Here is a 22,780-nt window from a genome sequence, read left to right as displayed (position 1 = left end):
CACCATGCCAATGTAGGAAGAGAGAAGACTTCCCACCACAAGGTGGAAGGTCAACTATGTAAAAAGGCCTCTGCTTTGCCTACACCCCAACCCAGCCCTCAAAGGGAATTAAATTTTGAAAAGAGGAGGGTGATGCAGAGGATCTCAGAACAAGATTGTGGCTCCCACCTCCATTCCAGGTTGTTGGAGTGGGACCAGAATGAAAGAGCAGGGTCTTCCACTCTAAGCCCCTTGAGTAATAAGCATGGCCTGTACTGGGGGTGGGGTGGTGGGGGCACTTGTCACAAAAAGATAAATACTGTATGATTCTGGAAACTCAGTGAGGTATGTAGTCAAGTTCATACAGAAAATAGAATGATTGTTGCTAGGGAATAAAGGGAGTGGGGTAAAGGGAGTTATTGTTTAATGGATATAGGATTTCAATTTTGTAAGATGAAAAGAGTTTGGAGATTGGTTGCACAACAGTGTGAATGTATTTAACACTACTGAGATGTACACTTAAAATGTTAAGGTGGTAAATTTTATGTTATGCATATTTTGCCACAGTTAAAAAAACCTAAAATCCTGCACACAACAGATATTTGTAACCTAACTGGACAATGATTTCTATTTTTAAAAATTTCTATTACTTAGAAGATCACTTATCACTGAAGCTGACGAAATAAAAATAATTGCCTTTGGTGTGGAAGTCATATTCCAATTTTTCTTCCCTAATGCTGACTCATTTCATTTGTACTAAGAGCTACATTATGTAAATGAAATTCAGGGTGGAAGGGGGTAAGAAAAAGGAATAATTTGTCTCTAAAGTCTCCTTTTCTGTTCTAAACCACTCTAATCAAATTTCTGGCTGGGAGTAATGTATACACTTCCAGGAATAGACTGCCTAGCTCTATCATGGTTTTGAGGCAGATAAAAATACCACTACATACCAGGATTTACATGGGTGTAAAGTTTAGAACTATTATTCTAGAATAAATTCATGATTACCAGGGCCTTGAAATTGCTATAATATATTTGCTCTGTATTTTGATATGTAGCTTACATAGGTCAGAGTGAATGGATTTTATTTTAAATAGTCATCAATTATGTCTTTAAATGGACATGTTTTGTCAACTACCTCGTCTTTCTCTACTTAGTAGAAGTTCCAGAAGTCATGAGGATCTGGTCACTGGAGGGTTTAGAAAAAGACATTAGGAAAACAGAAAGGGGGAATTAGATGTATGTTTCCTAGTCCACTTGACCTTGTTACCACTTAATCCCACAAATTTACTCATTCATTAAACTAGTATTTCTTAATTTCCTACCATGTACCATGTTCACTGGGATGCAACAGCAAACAATACAGCTATGGTGCCTACACAATGGAGTTCACGGCAAGTTGAGGAAGACAGACCTTAAACAAAGAGTTTCACAAGTAACTGTTGGACTACATTGTGTTCAGTGTTGTGAAACACGTTGCAGGCCCTGCCCTGACTGGGCAGCTGAGCATGGTCCATGAAGTTTTATCTGAGGAAGCAATATTTAAATTATGACCTGAATAATGAGATTAAAAGACAGCTTGCTTCATATGTTCCTGGAATTGTGGAATTGTTGAATTTAATGTTGAATAAACATTTTGCCAAAAGATTTTGCTTGTATAACATTTTGGAAAAGAATCCAGAGTAATATGAGTTTCCATACCATGGATCAGCCATTTAAAAAACACATATTGGGCACCTAAAATGTGTAAGGGCACTGGGCAAGGTACTGACTGGGAGGATATAATAAATAACAACAACAACAACAACAACAACAACAACAACAACAACAGTAATTTTTTAAAAATGCTTTCTAAGTGTAAGAAACTTAAGAGTCTCCAAACCATAGTCTCATACATTATCCTATTTTTTCCCTTTCAATGAGTCTGTGGAAGGCAGAACAATAATTCTCTCCATAAGAAAGGAAACCAACTTTGTGGGAACTGTTTAAATGATTTGCCCAATGTCTCATGGCTTCCAGAACCAGGATTAGAACCCAGTCCTTCTTTTTTAAAAAAAAATTTTTAATGTTTACTTATTTTTGAGAGAGAGAGAATACAAGCAGGGGAGGGGCAGAGAAAGAGGGAGACACAGATCTGAAGCAGGCTCCAGGCTCTGAGCTGTCAGCACAGAGCCTGATGTGGGGCTCGAACCCACAAACTGTGAGATCATGACCTGAGCTGAAGTCAGACACTTAACTGACTGAGCCACCCAGGTGCCCCCTTAACTGACTGAGCCACCCAGGCGCCCCCTAGAACTCAGTCCTTCCAATGCCAAGTCTAAGTATTTTCCACTCTACCACCTTGCTTTGCTATGTTTTAAAGGAACAAACTAGATAGCTGTTGTTTTTGCCTGCCCAGCATCCCTCTTTCTGTCTTATGGCAATGGAATCCCAACTGTCTTTCCCCCACCAGACCATTTGGTTTATGTGGAGAATACCCTATCTGACATTTGTTCCAGGGTAAGCACATGGTCAAGACCACGCTAGTGTCTCAGTGTGAGTTAGAAAAAGGCCCCCTCTCCTGCAGACATAGTTGTGCACCGGGCAGAGGTTTGGTAAGTGTTCTCCACACTGGATTTAAACCTCTGCTTGTCCTCTCTGTAATGACCAACCTGCACAAATATGATGACCTCACCAATAACTGAGACCTTACCAGTAAGGTTCAAAGATGTGCACCTAACCTAAGCCAGGTCATTGAGACAGTCTGACATTCTGCTAGAATGACTACGAAAATCAGATTCTCTTCCTATTAGAAATGCTATACTGGTGATCACGTTGCCTTCAAGACAAAAGAGGCTGCCCATTGATTAGGCCTATACAAAAGGAAAAAATCTGAAAAATACAGAAAACAACTTCTGATGACATTGAGTTGAGCATTGCGCTTAGAGCCAGTGCACAGAGTGCTGCTCCTAGACCCTTACAAGTTCCTGGAGAGCAGGGACCTTGCTTAATATTTTTCAAAGCTGTATCCTCTGTGCCTGGAATAGTGCCTGGCACATAAGAAGCAATCAATAAATAACTGCTGAAAGATTAAGCCAGTAAGTTCCTTTTTTGTATATGAACTTGGGTTTTTAGAAGCCTCAATTCATTGGGGGGTGTAAATAAATAACTTCTTTTTTCCCAATAACCGCTCTCTCACCTTCTCCTTTATTCATGGTTAGCAATTCCCTTAAAGAATCTTGGCCAGATCCCATACTTCCCAGTAGGTGAAATGTATTAATGTTGGTATTAAAACATTGGTCAAAAGCACTGTGCTCCTCCAAATGCAGGCCAACTCTCTCCCTCTCAGTCCTATTCTTCTATCAACTCAGTGCGAAGAGGTGATTATAGCAGGCCTGGTTCTGGCTTCTTTAGCAAGCCCTTCAGGGAGGTAGCTAGCTTAATAGGGGCTTATGAAACTCAGAGGTGGGCTACTTCACACTTAATGTTCTCAGCTTTGGGCCTTTGGTATAATTTAAGAACAACAGGAAAAATCACACCCAACATCTTATTTAGCAGTTTGAGTTGGATCAAAAGCAATTCACATAGGAGAGATGAACTTGAAAGAGAATAGGATGACCTTTGGATAAATTCAAGACTATGAGTAATACATGCAAGGTAGACTGAGGTACGTGAGGAGACTGACAAAGAGATGGAACGTACGGAGTGGAAAACAAACTATAAGAGACAACATCAGACTTGAGGATATCAGGCATAAGGTAAGGACTTTAGCCTTGCTCTATCTAACAGTGTTTTAGGAAAATTAATCTGGCTATGGCATGAAGGGTACATGAAAGGAAAAAAAAAAAAAAAAAACCCAGGGGAAGCTAGGCCAACAGAGAATCTATTTTAACACTTCAGATATGCAGTGCTGACTAAAAGGAAGACAGGGATGAAGAAACAGAAAAGAATTTGGCATCCATAAAATGTTCTGAGGTCCTAAATCACAAAGATCTTTAATCCTTTTTAGAAAAGCCAAGGCATTAAGATATCTTGAAATAATTACAGATATTATTGTTGATACAGAGACAGAATCATGTTCAATGAAGTATAAATTCCACCATATAACTAGGAGTTATTTATAGGGCTGCATCGTGAATGTTCCATAATGATTTGGCCCTGAATGGGCCATAAGTTGGTAGTGAGTTGATACAGGCAGATATATTTCAATTTATTTTTTTCCAGTGACTGGGCTGCTTTACTGAAGAAAAGAATTTGAAATCTTCATGCCCATCTAAAAGTGGAATCTGGAATGTGAACGGACTTTCTATATAGCTTACACTGTTACTCATTCTTAAGTGATGGAAATTAAAGGTAAAAGAAAATCCAGTAAGTAATTTGCTTAGGAAGGATTATTTCCTAATCTGAGTTCAATGAGATCTTCTTTTTCATTTTAACAAAGGGAAAAAAAAAAACCTGCATAAAAAATACTACTACCTATGCTTAATTTTTATTACTGGTTCTGGCTAATTGGGGATCAAAAGTGGTTCCTAGAACACTCATACACAGAATTTCACCTCTAAATATTTCTGACATAGCTTGCCTCTGTTTCTGTGGAGAAACATAACATTGGGAAGAGAATTCAAAGGATTTCAGAGACTGAACCACACTGCATCACTGACACTGCATGCATTTATACCATTTAAGGAAATCTTTTCTCTCTGTGATATTTTGTTTATGAAGATCACTACTTAAGAACATGTTCTTAGGCAAAATCTCACAAATTATTTCCCCCTTTGACTCATCTTAGATGCAGTCTGGAAGTTACCTTCCTCTTTAAATTACTACATTTAAAAGTACAATTATAGATTTTTAGGATGAGTAACTGCAATATAAATTAGGATCAGAGTAACTCTCTATATAAATATAACCAAAGTATCTTCACTCCTGAACTATATTTAGGCTTTGTTTTATACATGTTTGAAGATGAACATCATCTTTTCCATTTCCACACTGAATTTGGGCCAGATTTATCTTCATTTTCCCAGTCAACAGGCTTAGAATCCAAAATTGGGAATCATCGTTGGCTCTTCTCTGTTTTCCTCCAATAATAATGGTTAAAATGTTTACTAGATGCCAGATTATTTATTGAGCCCTTTACATAGAGCATTTAATAATATACTCCAAACAGTTCTCTTAGGTATATATTGTTGTTTATCCCCCATTTTATAGCCTTATAGAGATTAAATTATTTGCCCAAATCACATAGCTAGTAAATGGCATAGACAGGATGGAAAGCCAGAAATGTAATGCCAGAGTTTATGTTCTTAACCAATTTTTCTACAATGCCTCCTAATAACATCATAACATTGGTTTATAGATTTATCCATTCAATTACTTATTAATTTATTTATTCATTGCACAATACTTCTTAAGCAGTCATTCTACAGACACTGTAGAAGTTGCTAGAAATTAAGAAAAGGCCCTACACTAACAATTTCAGGAGAAAAACATGTTAACAAAAAATTAAAGTATATTACAAATGTTTAACAAATGCTATTTTCATTCCTTCTATCAATTTGGATGCTTCTTGTTGCAAATAACTAGGAGCCTGAATAATAGAAGCTTAAACAATACAAAAATTTACTTATATCCTATAGGGAAATTGAGTTTGGCAGTTCCAGGGCCCATGCAGTGGCTCAATGATGCCATCGGGATTGGAACACTTTTAATACTTTTGCTTTACTGTCCACACCATATCAGAGAGATCTCTCCTCATGTTCACAAAATGGCTGCCATAGTACCAGACATCACGTTCTCACACTATAACATCTAAAGTGGAAAGGAAGTGATGAACACAAAAAAACTTTCTTTGTACATCTGCTCTCTTTTCTACTAGGGAAAATGGTTTTCCTCAGAAGCATCCAATAGACTGCTCCTTATGTCTCAGTGGAGAACCTGGGTCACGTGCTCACCTCTATACCAAGCTCAAGTAAGGGAACAGTACTTGGGACAGTGTCTTCTAAACAAAAGCAGGGTTTTGTTAGTAAGGAAAAAGGGAGAATGGTGGAAAAGTAGGCAATCGATAGTGTTTACCATATCCTTTTTCTAATATGAATGCCAAAACAGAGGTATATAGAAAGTGCTGTGAAAGAATAGATTAAAAAAATATTTTATTCTGCCTATGAGATCTAGAGATAGCTTTTTTAAGGAATTGTACATTTCAGCTGAGTCTTGAAGGGTAGATGGAAGTGTACCAGACAAAGAACCAGGATCTCAGAATATCAGAGATAACAGACCTTAAAGAATATTAGAAAAAATTACACTGAACATGTACATCTCCTTCACAGTATTTTCCAATTCTGCCTCATTTCTTTCTATGACCTCTGCCTCTAGTCAAGTCAAAACCAACAGTGCTTGGGCCTCTTTGCTTTGGCCAATAGTGATTTTATGTGGTAGGAGGTCCAAGATAATAAAAATGCAAGAACCACATTTTTGCCAGCTGACCAAATGCTCTTTTGACCAAATAAGATAACAAAGGACACAGTATGTACACTGTGAGGGACCTCAAATATTTGTTCCTTTCCCAGCTACCTTTATTTCTCTTTCCATCTTTCTCTTTTATTAATTATCTTCCATTCTTATTTCAGGGAATGAAAAAATTGAAAAGCTGGAATTTTGATTCTTCTGATAGTAATAAAATAGAAACTATAGGATACCATGTGATAGAGACCAAGGAGCCTCGCTTTTCGCTCTTTATTCAGGACAAAAATTATGTTACTAATCCTTTCTTATGTAACAAATTATCCTAAAACTTAGTGGCTTAAAACAATAATAAGTATGTATTGTCTCACATGGTTTCTGTAAGTCTGGAATTCAGGAGTAGCCTAGCTGGGTGGATTTGGCTCAGGGTCTTTCACAAGGTTGCAATTAACATGCCAGCTGGGTGTGTAGTCATCTGGAGGCTTGAGTGGGACCAAATTATCTGCTTCCAACATAATTTTCTTATGTGGCTGTTGGTGGGAAGTGGCAGTCCTCCCCACGTGGGCTCTTCATAGGGCTACTTGGTACATGGAGGCGGGCTTCAGTAGCAGACAAAACATAGATTGTTAGATGGAGTTAGGATAATTAAATATGAAGTGAACTCCAGTCCTTATTTTACATCACATACAAAGGAAAATCACACACAAGAAAGACCTAAATATGAAAGGTAAGACTATAGAACTTAATGGAAGAAAATATAAAAGAATTCTTTGGAGAAACTTGAGGTGGGAAAATATTTTCATTTCCTTTTCCTTTTCTTTTTCCTTTTCCTTTCCTCTTCCCCTTTCCCTTCCCTTTCCTTTCCTTTATTTCTAGAGAAAGGGAGATAGTGTGTGAGTGGGGCAGAGGGGCGAAGGGAGGGAGAGAATCCCAAGCAGACTCCACGCTCAGCATGGAATCCAATGCAGGGCTCAATCCCACGACCCTGGGAACATGACCTGGGCCAAAATCAAGAGTCAGACACTCAACCAAATGAGCAACCCAGTTTCCCCAAGAAAATATTTCTTAAACAAGACTCTGAAAGCACAAATTATAGGGTAAAAAAATGATGGATGCAACTGCATTAAATTAAGGATTCCTGTTCAACAGAGGATATCAGAGATAAATGAACAGATGGGTCACACACAAGAAGATATTTGCAATGTTTGAAGATCAATAATAAATAAGGGACTCCTGTGGATCAACATGGAAAAAGCAGGGAACAATAATAAAATGATAAATGATTTGAATATGCATAGTTATTAATTGAGAAGGCCAAAAGACTAGTAAGCTTATGATGAGATGCTCAGCCTTTCTAATGATCAGAGAAGTGCAAATCGAAACAATAAGATACTTCTATACTCCAATAAGATTGGCAAAATTTGTTGAATAAAACCAAGAGTTGGTAAAAAAGTAGAAAACAGGAAATCCTCGTGTGTGCCACTGTTATGAGTTTGAAGTCAAACAGACACCTGAGAGAGCAATCTGTTCATTAGTGAAGTGGTGTGTGTGCATTCCTAGAACCCAGAAATCCCACTCTTGGATGTGTCTGCACAGAAGATGTTGTACAGGTTTATGGGGGCATGTCCATGACAACACTGCTTGTGGTGGGAACTTGCCGGAGGCACCCTAGGAGTCCATCAGTAGAGCAATGCAGAGGTAACAAGTGCTTGACAGAATCCAGAATTCAGGAGCTCAGAACCAGATGTACCTATATGGCATGGACAGATATTTCTACAGATTTTTCTGCTTCACAAGGGTAGAAAGTAGAGCAGTAGTTTCCAGGAGCTGGGGAAAGGAAAAATGGGGAGTAACTACTAATGGGTTTGAGGTTTCCTTTGGGATAATGAAAATATGCCAGAATCAAATAGTGGTGATTGCTGCATACTAAAAAACACGTACTGAACATATTAAAAACGTACTAAAAACTACTAAATTGTACACTTAAAAAATAAGCTAAAAAATCAGTAAACACATCCACTGGAAAAAATACAGATAACCCAGAAGAAATTTTAAAAATTATGCTAAATGGGGGTGCCTGGGTGGCGCAGTCGGTTAGGCGTCCGACTTCAGCCAGGTCACGATCTCGCGGTCCGTGAGTTCGAGCCCCGCGTCAGGCTCTGGGCTGATGGCTCGGAGCCTGGAGCCTGTTTCCGATTCTGTGTCTCCCTCTCTCTCTGCCCCTCCCCCGTTCATGCTCTGTCTCTCTCTGTCCCAAAAATAAATAAACGTTGAAAAAAAAAAAATTTAAAAAAAAAAAAAAATTATGCTAAATGAAAAAAAGAAACAAATTGAGTCTGTATCTAAGATGATATGTGTAAATTAAAAAACAAATACATGTATCCACCAAACACTGTATATCACTCAATGATACATATATAACCAAAGATACACTAACTACATTAAAGTGGGTGCCTGGGGGGTGGGGGTGAGGGAAAACAGAATTGGAACGGGAATAGAAAATGGTGAATAAAGAAGTGTCATAAAATAATAAAATAAAACAGGAATAGGGACTTCAGTAGACAGACTAATGCCCCTCTAAAGACATCCATGTACTATCATCCTAGGAACATATAATTATGTTACCTTATATGGCAAAAGGAACTTTGCAGATATGACTAAGTTAACGATTTAAAAACAGGGATATTATCGTAGATTATCTGGGTGAGCCCAATGTAATCATAAGGATACTTAAAAGATGGCAAAGGAAGATAAATGAGCCAGAGAAGATGATGTAATGATGGAAGGCAGGGGGCATGGAAGGTCAGAGTGATGCATTTGCTGGCTCTGAAGACGGAAGAGGTCCATGAGCCAAGAAATGTGGGCAAATCAAGAAACAGATTCTTCCCTAGAGCCTCCAGAAGGAAAGCAGCCTTATTGACTTAGTTTTTGTCCCATGTGACCTACTTCAAATTTCTGACCTCCAGAACTATAAAGTAATAAATTTGTGTTGCTTTAAGTCATTAAATTTATGGCTCCAACAGCAATAGGAAATTTACACAGGGACTTGCCCATAGCAAAGTTAATACTCTGCTGGAACTACAGAGAATAATGAACTCAACTATCTGTACTGAAAGTCCAAAAAGAAAAAAAAATGTCCGTCTCCCCCCATAAACAATTAGTACTTGGTTCATTCTGTATTTGTTCTAAGAATTAGCATGTGGTGGCAATTCTAAACCTTAAAAAATTCTAAAATTTTTTAAATGTAAGTTTAATCAAATTCATTTCACAATTTTGTAAGGATAAAAAGGTAGCCCTTTCTCACCAGTTACTATGGATATTTGGTTCCTGTTTGTATTAACTGCTTGGGCTGCCATAACAAAAAACACAGGCTGGGTAGCTTAAAAAACAGACATTTATTTTCTCACAGTTCTGGAGGTTAGAAGTCCTAGATCAAGTTCTGGCAGGGTTCATTCTTGGTGAGAGCTCTCTTTCTGGCTTATAGATAACTACCTTCTTGCTATGTTCTCATATGGCCTTTCCTAGGTGTGTTCTCAAAGAGGGTGGGCAAGAGAAGAGAGCTCTCTGGCTTCTCTTCTCATAAAGACACTAATCCTATTGGATCATAGTCCCAACCTTATGACCTCATTTAAATTTATTTAGTTCTGTAGAGACCCTATCTCCAATACAGCCACACTAGGAGTTAGGGCTTCAGCATTTGAATTTTGGGAGTCACAAACATTCAGTCTATAATACCGGTCTAGTGGATCCATTTTAAGTAATCTTCTTAGGACATTTTTGTGACCTTAGACAGTGTTGTTATTAATTTAAATTTTCTGTTAAAAAGATAAGCTGCATAGGGGCGCCTGGGTGGCTCAGTCGGTTAAGCGTCTGACTTCGGCTCAGGTCATGATCTCGCGGTCTGTGAGTTCGAGCCCCACGTCGGGCTCTGTGCTGAGAGCTCAGAGCCTGGAGCCTGCTTTGGATTCTGTGTCTTCTCCTCTCTCTGCCCTTCCCATGCTCATGCTCTGTCTCTCTCTGTCTCTTAATAATAAATAATTTAAAATTTTTTTAAAAATTAAAAAAAAAGATAAGCTGTATAAGAGAAGAGAAATCATTTGTTTTATCTTCTGTTATGTTCCCAGTACCTAGTACAGAGCTTAGCACATTTTAGGGGTTCATTAAATATTTGCTGAATGAACAAGTTAATCAATCAGTGAATGGAAACTCTCCTCTAGGCTTTTAGTCAGTGACTGGTAGCAACCACAGAAAAGAACAGAGCTCAAAACGTTCTGCTGCATATTCTCTCTTATGAAAAGAGAAAAGAAATGGAAATGTATTAGTTTCCAAGGCTGTTTTAACAAAGTACTGCAAACTGGGTGGCTTAAAACCGTGGAATTTTTTTCTCTCATGGTTCTGGAGACTAGCACTTTGAAATCAAGATGGAGGCAGATTGATTCTTTCTGGAGGCTCTGTGGGAAAATCAGTTCAATACAGGACATTTCTCCAACGTAGACATAGAGAAGGCCAACAGGGGCACCTGGATGGCTCAGTTGGTTGAGCGTCTAACTTTGGCTCAGGTCATGATCTCATAGTTTGTGAGTTTGAGCCCTGCACTGGGCTCTGTGCTGACAGCTTGGAGCCTGGAGCCTGCTTTGGATTCTGTGTCTCCCTCTCTCTCTGCCCCTGGCCCACTCACACTCTGTCTCTGTCCTCTCTTTCAAAAATAAATAGACATAAAAAACATTAAAAAAATTTTTTAAAAAGAAGACATAGAGAAGGTCAACAGACACATGAAAAGATGTTCAACACCACTCCTCATCAGGTGAATACAATTCAAAATTACAATGGAATATCATCTCACACCTGTCAGAATGACTAAAATAACAAAACACAAGAAACAAGTGTTGGCAAGGATGTGAGAAAAAGGAAGTCTTTTACATTACTGGTGGGAATGCAAACTGGTGCAAACACTGTGGAAAACAGTATGGAGGTTCCTCAACAAGTTAAAAACAGAACTACCCTACCATCCAGTAATTGCACTACTAGGTATTTACCTAACAACAACAACAACAACAAAACAACAACAACAACAAACATGAATTCAAAGGGATATATCCACCCTTATGTTTCCTACAGATTTATTTACAATAGCCGTATTATGCAAGCAGCCCTTAACCATCAACAGATGAAACAAAAAGGTGTGGTGTGTGTGTGTGTGTGTGTGTGTGTGTGTGTGTGTGTGTACACACACATAATGGAATATTATTCTTCCATAGAAAAGAATGAAATCTTGCCATTTTTAATGACATGAATGGAGCTACAGAGCATAATGCTAGGTAAAAAAGATAAATACCCTATGATTTCACTCATATGTGGAGTTTAAGAAACAAAACAAATGAGCAAAGAGAAAAAAAAGAAAGAAATAGAGACAAAACAAGAAACAGACTCTTAATTATAGAGAACAAACTGGTGGTTACCAGAGGGGAGGTGGGTGAGGGGATGGGTTAAACAGATGGTCAGGATTAAAGAGTACACTTCTCGTGATAAGCACTGGGTGATATATGGAATTACTGAGTCACTACATTGTACACCTGAAAGTAATATAGTACTGTATATTAACTACACTGGAATTTAAAAATAACAGTAATTTTAAAATAATACATAAAAAATAAAATAATAAAATCAAATAATCTCTATTTTAACTAAGCATGATTTCAGGGGAACCTTGGTGGCTCAGTCAGTTGAGTGTGTGACTCTTGATTTCAGCTCAGGTCATGATCTCAGAGTCATGGCATCAAGCCCTGCCTCAGGCTCCCTGCTGAGCATGGAGCCTGCTTGGTATTCTCTCTCTCTCTCTCTCTCTCTCTCTCTCTCTCTCTCTCTGTCTCCCCCGTCCCTCCCCAGATCACACATGCACTCTTTCTCTTTCTCTAAAATAAAGACAATTAAATTTAAAAATTTAAATAAAAAGTATGACTTCAGATAAATTTCTCTAAGTGTATAAGTGCTCAGATAAATACATATTCAAAAATATGTTGAGACTACATTTTATGAAATGTAATACAATTCATTAAATGTAAGTTCATTGAAACTATAAGGAAGACAAACTGGCTCAACTACTGAATTTCAAATACATGTTTCCTTGTCCCAAGATGTAGCATTCCATAATATATTCCTTTAAGGTAAAGAAAAAGTTATTTAACTAAAGGATGAGACCATAAAAAAATAAAACAGATTGAAAGCGATAGTATGGGAAAAGGTATAGGAAACAAACATTAACCATAAGAAAGCTGGAGAGGCTATATTAAAATAGACTTTAAGAAAATCACTAGAGGGGCATCTGGGTGGCTCAGTCAGTTAAGCATCTGACTTTTGGTTTCAGCTCACGTCATGATTTCATGGTTTGTGGGTCCGAGCCCCATGTTGGCTCCACACTGTCAGTGAAAACCCTGCTTAAGGATTCTCTCTCTGCCCCTCCCCCACTCACATTCTCTTTCTCTCTCAAAATAAATAAATTTAAAGAATTTTTAAAAAATAAGAAAATCGCTAGAGACAGAGAAGAATATTTCATAATGATAACAGGGTCAATTAATCAAAAAGATACAGCAATTCCAAATAGCACCTAGCAAGAGAACCCTGAAATATGTAAAGCAAAAATTGATAACTTTGAAAGGAGAAGCAGACTATTCAGGAATTATAGTTGGATATTTCAATATTTCTCTCTCACTGACAATACTAATTCATAATACAACTAGACAGTAAATAAGAAAGGATATAGAATACTTGAGCAATACTATTAAACAACTAGAACACTCCACCCAGCAACAATAGAATATACATTCTTTTCAAGTACACATGAAAGATTCTCTAGAATATATCACACGCTAGGTGAAGAACAAATCACAATACATTTATAAGGACTGAACTCATACAAAATACGTTCTTTGGCCATAATGGAATTAAATTAGAAGCCAATAACAGAAGGAAATCTGGGAGATCTTTATATAGTTTGAAATTAAACAATATGCTTCTAAATAACTCATGGATCAAAGAAGAAATCACAAGAGAAATTGGAAAATATCTCTACTGCATGAACAAAAAATCGGGACATAGCAAAACTAATGGAACACAGGTAAAGCAGTACACAGAGGGAAATTTATAGCCTTAAATGCTTATATTAGGAAGGAAATGAGCTTTAAAATAACCTAAAAAAATTAACTAAGCTTTCAACTTAAGAAATTATAAAGGAAGAGCAAATCAAACCCAATGTAAGTAGAATGAAGGAAATAATAAAGACAATAGCAGAAATCAATTTTTCAAAAACCAGCAAAACAATAGACAAAATCAATGAAACTGACAGTTTTTTGAAAAGATCTATGGAATTGATAAAATTTTAGTAAAATGACTACAAAAAAAGAGAAGAGATACAAATTACCAAAATTAGGAATGAAAGAGAAACATTCTGAACCCTATAGAAATAAAAATATTACAACGTAATATTATAAATTATAAACAACTTTATTTCAATAATTTGACACCTTAGTTGAAATGAGCAAATTTGCAGACAGAAATGACAAATTGACTCAAGATGAAATATAGAATCTGAATGGACCAATATCAAGCAAAGACATTACATTACTTAATTGAGTTACTAAACTACAGACCAATACCCTTCATGAATATAAATGTTAAAACTCTTAAAAGATCCAGTAAGGTATAAAAAGTATTATACATTATGACCAAGTAAGGTTTACCCAGATTAGCTTAACATTTGAATAGCACTTAATGTAATGCATATATTAGCAGAATAAAGCAGGAGCCAGCAAACTACAGCCTGCAGACCAAATCTGGTGTCTTTTTTTCTGTAAATAAAGTTTTGTTGAAACATAATTATTCCCATTCATTTACATGTTGCCTATAATTGCTTTCATGCTACAAGAGCAGAGTTGATTGATTGCCACCGAGATCATACAGCTCACAACACCAAAAATACTTACTTTATGGTCCTTTCTGGAAAATGTTGCTGACTCTGGAATAAAGGAGTAAACAATATGATCATCTCAATAGATATAGAAAATGCATATGATAAAATCCAACAAACATTCACGATAAAGCTCTCAACAAACTAGGAATAAAACATAACTTCTTTAATTTGATAAAAAGCAGCTACATAAAACCTACAACTAACATCATGCTTCAAGATGAAAGACAATGCTTCCCCCCAATATTGGGTACAAAGCAAGGATGTCCACTCTTGCCACTTCTATTTAACCCTGGACTGTAGCTTCTAGCCTGTGCAACAGGCAAGAAAATATGAATATAATATCAATATACAATCAACTAGAAATGAAATTAAGAAAATAATTATATTAACAACAGTTTAAAAAGTATTCAGGGATTTTAACAAAAGAAGTGCAGAACTGTAGACTGAAAGTTACAAGACACTGTTAAGAAAAATTAAAAAAAAAAAAAGAAAAAAAAAACAAAAATTTAAGACCAAAATAAATGGAGATATGTCCCAAGTCTGCAAATTGGAAAACTCAATATTGTTAAGATATCTATTTTTCTCTGCAAGTGAATTGCAGAGATTCAATGCGACAGGCTGTGTGTGTGTGTGGTGAAAATTGATAAGCTAATGTTAAAATCCATATGGAAATCCAAAAGACCAAAAATAGTTAATATGGTTTTTGAAAAGAACTAAGTTTGAGGACTTATTTGACTTAATTTCAAGATTTACCATAAAACTGTAATGATTAAGACAGTGTGGCATAATACTTCTAGAGAAAAACATGACAGAAAAACCTTTTTAACTTTGGTTTAGGCAAAGATTTCTTAGATATGATTAAAGGCATATTGATAGTTAGACTCCATCAAAGTTAAACTTTTACTATTCAAAAGACATCATTAAGAATGAAAAAATGGGGTGCCTGGGTGGCTCAGTTGGTTAAGCATCTGACTCTTGATTTCAGCTCAGGTCATGATCTCACGGCTTGTAGTTAAAGCCCTGCATCAGGCTCTGCACTGACAGTGCAGAGCCTGGTTAGGATTCTCTCTCTCCCTCTCCCTCTGCCCCCCTGCCGCTCGTGCTCTCTCTCTCTTTCTCAAAAGTAAATAAACATTAAAAAAAAAAGAATGAAAAATAAGAAGAATGAAAAGAAGCCACAGAGTGGAAGAAAATATTTACAAACATATATCTAATAAAGACTCTGTATCCAGAATATATTAAGAATCCCTAAAAAAAAAAAATCCCTAGGGACTCCTGGGTGACTCAGTCAGTGTCGGACATTGGCTTAGGTCATGATCTTGCAGTTTGTGAATTTAAGCCCCACAGTGGGCTCTGTGCCGACAGCTCAGAGCCTGGAGCCTGCTTCAGATTTTGTGTTTCCCTTTCTCTCTGCCTCTCCCCCTGCCACACTCTCTCTCCCTCTTTCTCAAAAATAAATAAACATTAAAAAAATTTTTTTAATCCCTAAACATTAAGAAAACAGCCGAATATAAAAAAATGGACAAAAACACTTTAATAGACACTAGGCAATGAAGATGTATAGAATAGCAACTAAACAGTGTCATTATTTATTGTGAAAATGTAATTTTAAATCACAATTATTTACTATAACATACCCACTAGAGTGGCTAAAATTTAAATGACTTATGATACCACATGCTGGAGAAGAGGCAGAGAAAGTGACACCCTCATGCTGTGAGTGCAAATTTAAAGTGGTACATTCATTTTGCAAATCAGTTTTGGCAGTTTTGTAAAAGTTTATACTTACCGTATAACCTAGCAAGTCTGTTCCTAGATGCCACAAATATTTGTATATGAATGGACATCATATTCACAGCATCAAAAACCTAGAAATAATCAAATACCAATCAGCTATTGAATGGATAAGCAAGATGAGTGACAGACATCTTACAACAAAATATCTAAAGACAATTTGGTATTTCCGTATAATAGAATACTACTCTGCAAAAACAAACAAAAAAAAATGAACCACTAATACATTCAGCTTGGATGAACTTCAAAAACATTATGCTATGTTAAAGAAGACAAACAGATAAGCTTACATATGATATGATTCTATTTATATGAAATTTCTAGGAAAGGGAAAATTACAGAGACAGAAAGCACCTGGGGTTGGAGGTGGGGCAGAGTTTTTACTACAACTGGCAACAAGAAGAGTTTTTTGGGTTTCATTTCAGAACTTTCTTGAGTTGATAGAAGTGTTCTCAAACTAGATTGTATTTATGCTTACACAACTTTATCAATTCATTGAAACTGATCAAATTGTACACTTAATTGTAAGCTTATGATACAGAAATCAAACCTTAATGAAGCTATTTTTTGTTTAAAAAAATATTGCTTTCTGATTAAAATATACTCCCCATATACGATTTGCATTGCTGTTACAGAAGATTGTCATATCACTTTTTAAATTTCTAATTCAGATTGGAAAATGAACTAATCCTGAACAAAATCAATTAACTTGATTTATTTCTATGCCTCTTTCAACATTCTTTGTACACATGTTTGGCTCTTATATTTAAACCCCAGTTCAGCGGTTCTCAAAATGCAGTTCAGGAACCAACTCTTTCTGAAAGTCTGCTAGGTTAATACTATTTTCATAATTCTTTAAAAAAAAATTTAATGTTTATTTTTGAGAGAGAGAGAGAGAGAGAGAGAGAGGCATAGAGAGAGGGAGACAGAGGATCCAAAGCAGGCTCTGTGCTGACAGCAGAGTCCGCTGCGGGGCTCAAACTCATGAACTGTGAGATCATGACCTGAGCTGAAGTTGGACGCTTAACTGACTGAGCCACTGTTTGGATGTCAGGCATCCAATCATAATTATTCTAAGACAATATTTGCCTTTTTCACTTCATTCTCTCATGAATGCAGAATGAAGCATTCTATATGACATGTGGATCATAACACATTGCCTGAAACACATGAGAATCCAACCTTTTTTTTTTTTTTTTAAATTAAGCCAGACATTAGATTTACAGTGCCACTCTTTTAATTTTTGGGAAAACAGGGTTTTAGCATAAAAATGTGATGTGTTAACATGTAATCAGTTTATTATTGATATTTTGAATGAATTGAGAATATTTTTATTTTTTATTTATTTTTTTAATGTTTATTTTTGAGAGCGAGAGAGACAGAAAACGAGCAAGGGAGGGAGAGCAGAGAGAGAGACACAGAGAATCAGAAAATTGTGTGCACTATCAGCACAGAGCCTGATGCAGGGCTCGAACTCACAAACAGTGAGATCATAACCCTAGCCAAAGTTGGACACTTAACCGACTGAGCCACCCAGGTGCCCTGAGAACTAATTTTTTTAAATGTCCTTAGTTTTTATTTATAATATGGCAAATATTGATAGATAAAACCACAAATATTGATAAATAAAAGCACTTTGGAATCTTCAATCATTTTTGTGGGTGTAAAGTGTTCCAAGATAATAAAGTTTGAGAACCACTACCCTTGTCTACCTTCCAGATAAGAACTCCTCTTTGCCACATTTGACAATAGGGGATTAGAGAATTGGGGCAGGTCTTCTTGTAGAGATAACTTGTTTTGGTTACAAAAATCATCTGCTTCAAGATAAATCTATAGATCTTAGGACATCATTTAGAAATGTAGCAATTTCCTTTTTCCTCCATGATGAAAATAAACACAGTCCTAATAAAAGGAGAGGCATAGTCATAGAAAGGACTTGGAGAGTGCCTGGCACAAGAGTAAACCCTAAATATAGATAGTAATTACTGTTATTAGTAGACGATAGGCAGTCTTTATTTATCTAACAAGAATTTCTTGAATGCCTACTATAAGCCAGGCTCTATGAACAGCATCGAGGATTCAATGATGAGCAAAACACTGTCCTCAAGGAGGTTGCAGTCAAGGAGTAGAGTCAGTAAATAATATAAAGAAATACATAATTACAAATTGTGGTAAGAGTTTTAAGTGATAGACATGAGTACATAAAGGAAATTTGCCCTGATTTTCAGAATCTGGTAAGACTTCTCTGAGGAAGTGACAGTTGAGCTACAATTTGAAAAATGAGCAGGGAGGAGGTAAGGAGACATAAGAGAGAAACAGCTTTGGGGCATTTTCAAAGTCCCTTAAGATAAAATGATGAGAGGACAGTGTAGCTGGAACCCACAGAGCCCAAGGTATTTGGAGCTTTACATGCTTTGCAAGTACATTAGACCTTTATCATGAGATCAATGGAGAGCCATGGGAATATTTAGGAGCGTAGGGTGTGACAGGACTAGATTTGCACTTCTAAAAAGATCTCTGGCATCTGTAATATAGTGTAACAAGGATGCAAAATGGAGACTATTTACACAGCAGTATCCAGGTGGAAGATTATGGAAGCTTGGAATAGAGTAATGGCAGTGGAAGCCCCCAAAAATGGGTAAATTTGGGATGTATTTTGCTAGTAGGGCCCAAAGAACCTGGCGATCAACTGAAAGTTATTGTACAAAAAGGAGGGTTGCAAAATCCTCCCCCTTTCCCCTTGGCAGAGATCTGAAGGGCCCCCCGTGATGCACGGGACTTACATGTATTCTGGCACGTCAGCCGGCAAGTACAAGGCCCAGCTCCCCATCCCGCGTAAGAGACTCACTCGACTTTATCCCCTGGAGGTCAGTGGCGTAGAACCGCACCGTTCCCTGGGCAACACCATTGTCGGGCTCTCCAGGCGGGGGAGGGGTAACTAAGGACAACGGCCAGGAGAGAATTCCGGAAGAGAGGCAAAGTCAGAGGGGGAAAATGGGCAGCACGTGCCACAGCCCCTGCCATCGCGGGTGATTCTAGGGCTCAGCACGAGGAGAGAGCGGTGGACGGGAGGGGCCGGAGAATGCGCCTGTGATTGGAGGGCCGGGGGTACCGGGACGCTTGTGGTTGGGCGAGGCCAAGACGGAGGGCCGCGTTTTGAACCGCGTAGGGTTCTGGGTAGTAAGTGCCTTGGAAGGGTCTTAACCGAAAGGGGAAAGGGGAAGGTCGCCAACAAACGGCTGAGCTCACAATCCGGGTTGGGACCAGGCCGGGGCGTCGTTCCTCCCCTCCGCCCATGGAGAGAGCCAGGCCAGAGCCGCCGCTTCAGTTGCGCCAACTGCCGCGGGCGACCCCGCCGCGCCCGCTCCGTCCTGCTCCGCCTCAGCTGCCGGTGGAGGGCACCTCTTTTAGGGCTGCAGGCGCGGATCTCCCTGCGTCGCCGCCCACCCCGTGCGCGGCCGCCATTACGACCGTGGCCTCGTCGGGTGGGGAAGCCCAGGCGTCGAGTGTACAGCCCGCGGCACGGAGACTGCTGCAGGTCAAGTCGGAACAGGTGTTGCTGCTGCCACCAGGGCCACCACTGCCTCAGGCCCTGGAAGAAGGCGTCGTTGCTTCACCCTCGCCAGCGAGGCTGCTGCAGCTGAGGCCCGAGCTGCTGCTGCTGCCACCGCCGTCGCCCGCGTCCGACGGCGCCCCCTGCAGACCCGAGCTGCACCCGGTGCAGCCCCGGGCGCTGCACGTCAAGGCCGAGAAGCAGGAGCCAGGGCCGGGCTTGGATCCGTCGGCGGGGACTCGAAGGCCTGTGGAGGCCGGCCATAGGGCCTCCAGGGAGGCCAAGGTGGAAGGCCCCGGCCCAACCCTCGACTGCCGCCGCGGGGGCGAGAAGAAGGGCAGATTGGAAGCGAAGGAGGTCATGAGGGATGCAGCGAAAGGCGGGGAAGGTAAAAACCTGGTGGCCATCAGAGAAGGCATCATCAAAACGGAGGAACACGAGAGACTCCGTGAGGACTGCAGGCTGGGCACTGAGCCCGCATCCAATGGCCTGATCCATGGCAGCAAGGAGGTCATCCTGGGCCAGCCATCCAGTGCCTTTGGGCCACACCAGCAAGACCTCAGGATCCCTTTGACTCTACACACAGTCCCCCCTGGGGCCCGGATCCAGTTTCAGGGACCTCCACCTTCAGAGTTGATACGGTTGACCAAGGTCCCCTTGACACCAGTGCCTATTAAAATGCAATCTTTACTGGAGCCTTCTGTAAAAATTGAAACTAAAGATGTCCCGCTCACCGTGCTTCCCTCAGATGCAGGTATTAGACGACAGGGGAATCTGTTTTTCAAACTTCGTCTGTGTTGCCCCATAGCTGACATGTCAGCTTTCAGAAGCCTAAACTAGAAAAATAAAATCATGGAACTGATTCATTACAGGGCAAAGTCTGCACAGGTATCACTTCCGATTGACTTGTACATATACCAGTAAAATACACTAACATGTTCCAAGATTCCCAAACATTTTTTTTTTAAATCTATTTTAAGACCCAGTGAATGATGAGATTTAGAAGTGACTAGTGTTTATACACAAAATAGAAATATTCTCACTAGATATCACAGTTACCTCAGCCCTCAGTTATGCTGCACTTAAACTACCGTATTTAGTAGCTTAATATTTTTACGTGTATCAAGAAGAAAATTTTAAATGGTGTTTAATGAAAAAATGGTTATAATTCAGCAGGAAAGTTTATTATGGATTTGGGGGTGATTTGTCTTCTTTAAAAATGAATAGTAAACATTTTTCTAAGAGAAAAGTAGTATATGATTAAATGTAACAGTTTAGTATTCTAAATGCTAAGGATTTATAGACATAGAAAATGAAAATACAGTAGAATAAGCTAGAAATTGTTTTCAAAGAAATGACTATAGTTAACAGCAGTAACAACTACGAACATATTTCTATCCATTACTTACAAACATATAGTTAGAAAATTCTTATTTTAAAATTTAATTCAGACAGTATTATGCCAATCAGTATCATGGGAAATCATATCAATCATCAGTTCATATTTTCATTAACTTTCATATTTATTGTTTTCTTATTTTTCTTAATGATCCTTTCTCTATCTCACCTTCTTGCTTTTATAAACTTCATTTTCTAAAGGAGAGAAATGGAGACCTTTCTTTATAATACTTACTTGTGTGTTTTAAACCATTTTATGTATCAAGTAACTAAAGAGAAACAATATAGGAAGTTTGTTGAACGCTGTTTTTGATGACTTAGGTAAGAGATGTGAATTTAGCCACCACCTTTTATTGTAATTTCATTTGGTCACTTTTATTATTTTTCTTTCATTTTTCTCCCAGGACATAGGATCAGTGTCGATTACCCGCCTTGGCAAGAGCTTCTCCTTCATAATGAAATATAGTATTATATTATATTTTTGCTTGAATGGACACTACAGGGCCATGTAAATGAATTTCTTTAAACATTTAGGGAACACTTAGCTAATGCTAGGATTATAGTCATGAATAAGTCATAGTTCTCATCCCCCAGTAATAGAATATTTTTAATGGGAAAGAAACTATATGATAATTATTGGTAGAGGTATTACTAAAGCTCAAAGAGGTAATGAGCCAGGAGTTTACTATATTTTCAACATTATTACTCTTACAATAACTTCAACAATATTATCCTTTTTGAAGAAAAGAAGAGTCATTCTAAGCTATAGTTTAGAATGCTGAGTTGAGGCGTTATGAGGCATTCTGGAATACTGGCAGTTCTTTGACTATATTGAAGTGTATATTTTTTCCAGATATTTAAAAATAAATATAGGTGAATGTGCACTTCACTTTAACATTGTGTGTATGTATGTGTGTATGTAGCACATTAATTTAGTTTTTAATTTTTGTCATGTAGGAATACCAGATACTCCCTTCAGTAAGGACAGAAATGGTCATGTGAAGCGACCCATGAATGCATTTATGGTTTGGGCAAGGATTCACCGGCCAGCACTAGCCAAAGCTAACCCAGCAGCCAACAACGCAGAAATCAGTGTCCAGCTTGGGTTAGAATGGAACAAACTTAGCGAAGAACAAAAGAAACCCTATTATGATGAAGCACAAAAGATTAAAGAAAAACACAGAGAGGAATTTCCTGGTAATCCAATGAAATGAACAAAACCTCTTTTTAGTTTCTTTTAAATTTATTTAGGTAAAGATTAGGTTAGGTTGAGATGAAAAGACAAAAATGCATATTTTTCTAATCTAATATGTACAATTAAGAGAATAATGGCTAATACTGTAGTAATGATTGAATCGATACTGGGCATAAGTTTTCTTTCTTTTTTTTTTTTTTTTAATTTTTTTTTTTCAACGTTTATTTATTTTTGGGACAGAGAGAGACAGAGCATGAACGGGGGAGGGGCAGAGAGAGAGGGAGACACAGAATGGGAAACAGGCTCCAGGCTCTGAGCCATCAGCCCAGAGCCCGATGCGGGGCTCGAACTCACGGACTGCGAGATCGTGACCTGGCTGAAGTCGGACGCTTAACCGACTGCGCCACCCAGGCGCCCTGGGCATAAGTTTTCTTAAATAGAACCAAATAGAGCG

General features: G+C 38.3%; 2 protein-coding genes across 3 annotated transcripts in view; one reads left to right on the top strand and one right to left on the bottom strand.

The window, feature by feature from the left end:
* THG1L (tRNA-histidine guanylyltransferase 1 like) overlaps nucleotides 1–16,254 on the bottom strand; it is a 30,140-nt gene extending 13,886 nt beyond the window's left edge. Inside the window, exons 1-2 of the mRNA XM_086704212.1 lie at nucleotides 16,176–16,254; nucleotides 14,400–14,431 (exon numbers count right to left, since the gene is read on the bottom strand). The gene's annotated coding sequence lies outside the window, so the exon portion shown is untranslated. The remainder of the gene's footprint in view (nucleotides 1–14,399; nucleotides 14,432–16,175) is intronic.
* Nucleotides 16,255–19,076: 2,822 nt separating this feature from the next.
* The window catches only part of SOX30 (SRY-box transcription factor 30), a 36,522-nt gene continuing 32,818 nt past the window's right edge, over nucleotides 19,077–22,780 (top strand). The window contains exons 1-2 of one of the 2 annotated variants that reach the window (XM_025924636.2): nucleotides 19,077–20,487; nucleotides 22,089–22,328. In XM_025924636.2, coding sequence (XP_025780421.1) covers nucleotides 19,476–20,487; nucleotides 22,089–22,328 — 1,252 coding nt within the window. In that variant the 5' untranslated portion in view covers nucleotides 19,077–19,475. The remainder of the gene's footprint in view (nucleotides 20,488–22,088; nucleotides 22,329–22,780) is intronic. The other variant, XM_025924635.2, reaches the window with a different exon arrangement.

This window comes from Puma concolor, chromosome A1, assembly GCF_028749965.1.
Source record: "Puma concolor isolate L17-30 chromosome A1, mPumCon1.1.hap2, whole genome shotgun sequence".
NCBI classification, from domain to species: Eukaryota; Metazoa; Chordata; class Mammalia; order Carnivora; family Felidae; genus Puma; species Puma concolor.
The sequence above is the reverse complement of the archived record's forward strand: the minus strand, read 5'-3'. Positions and strand labels throughout refer to the sequence as shown.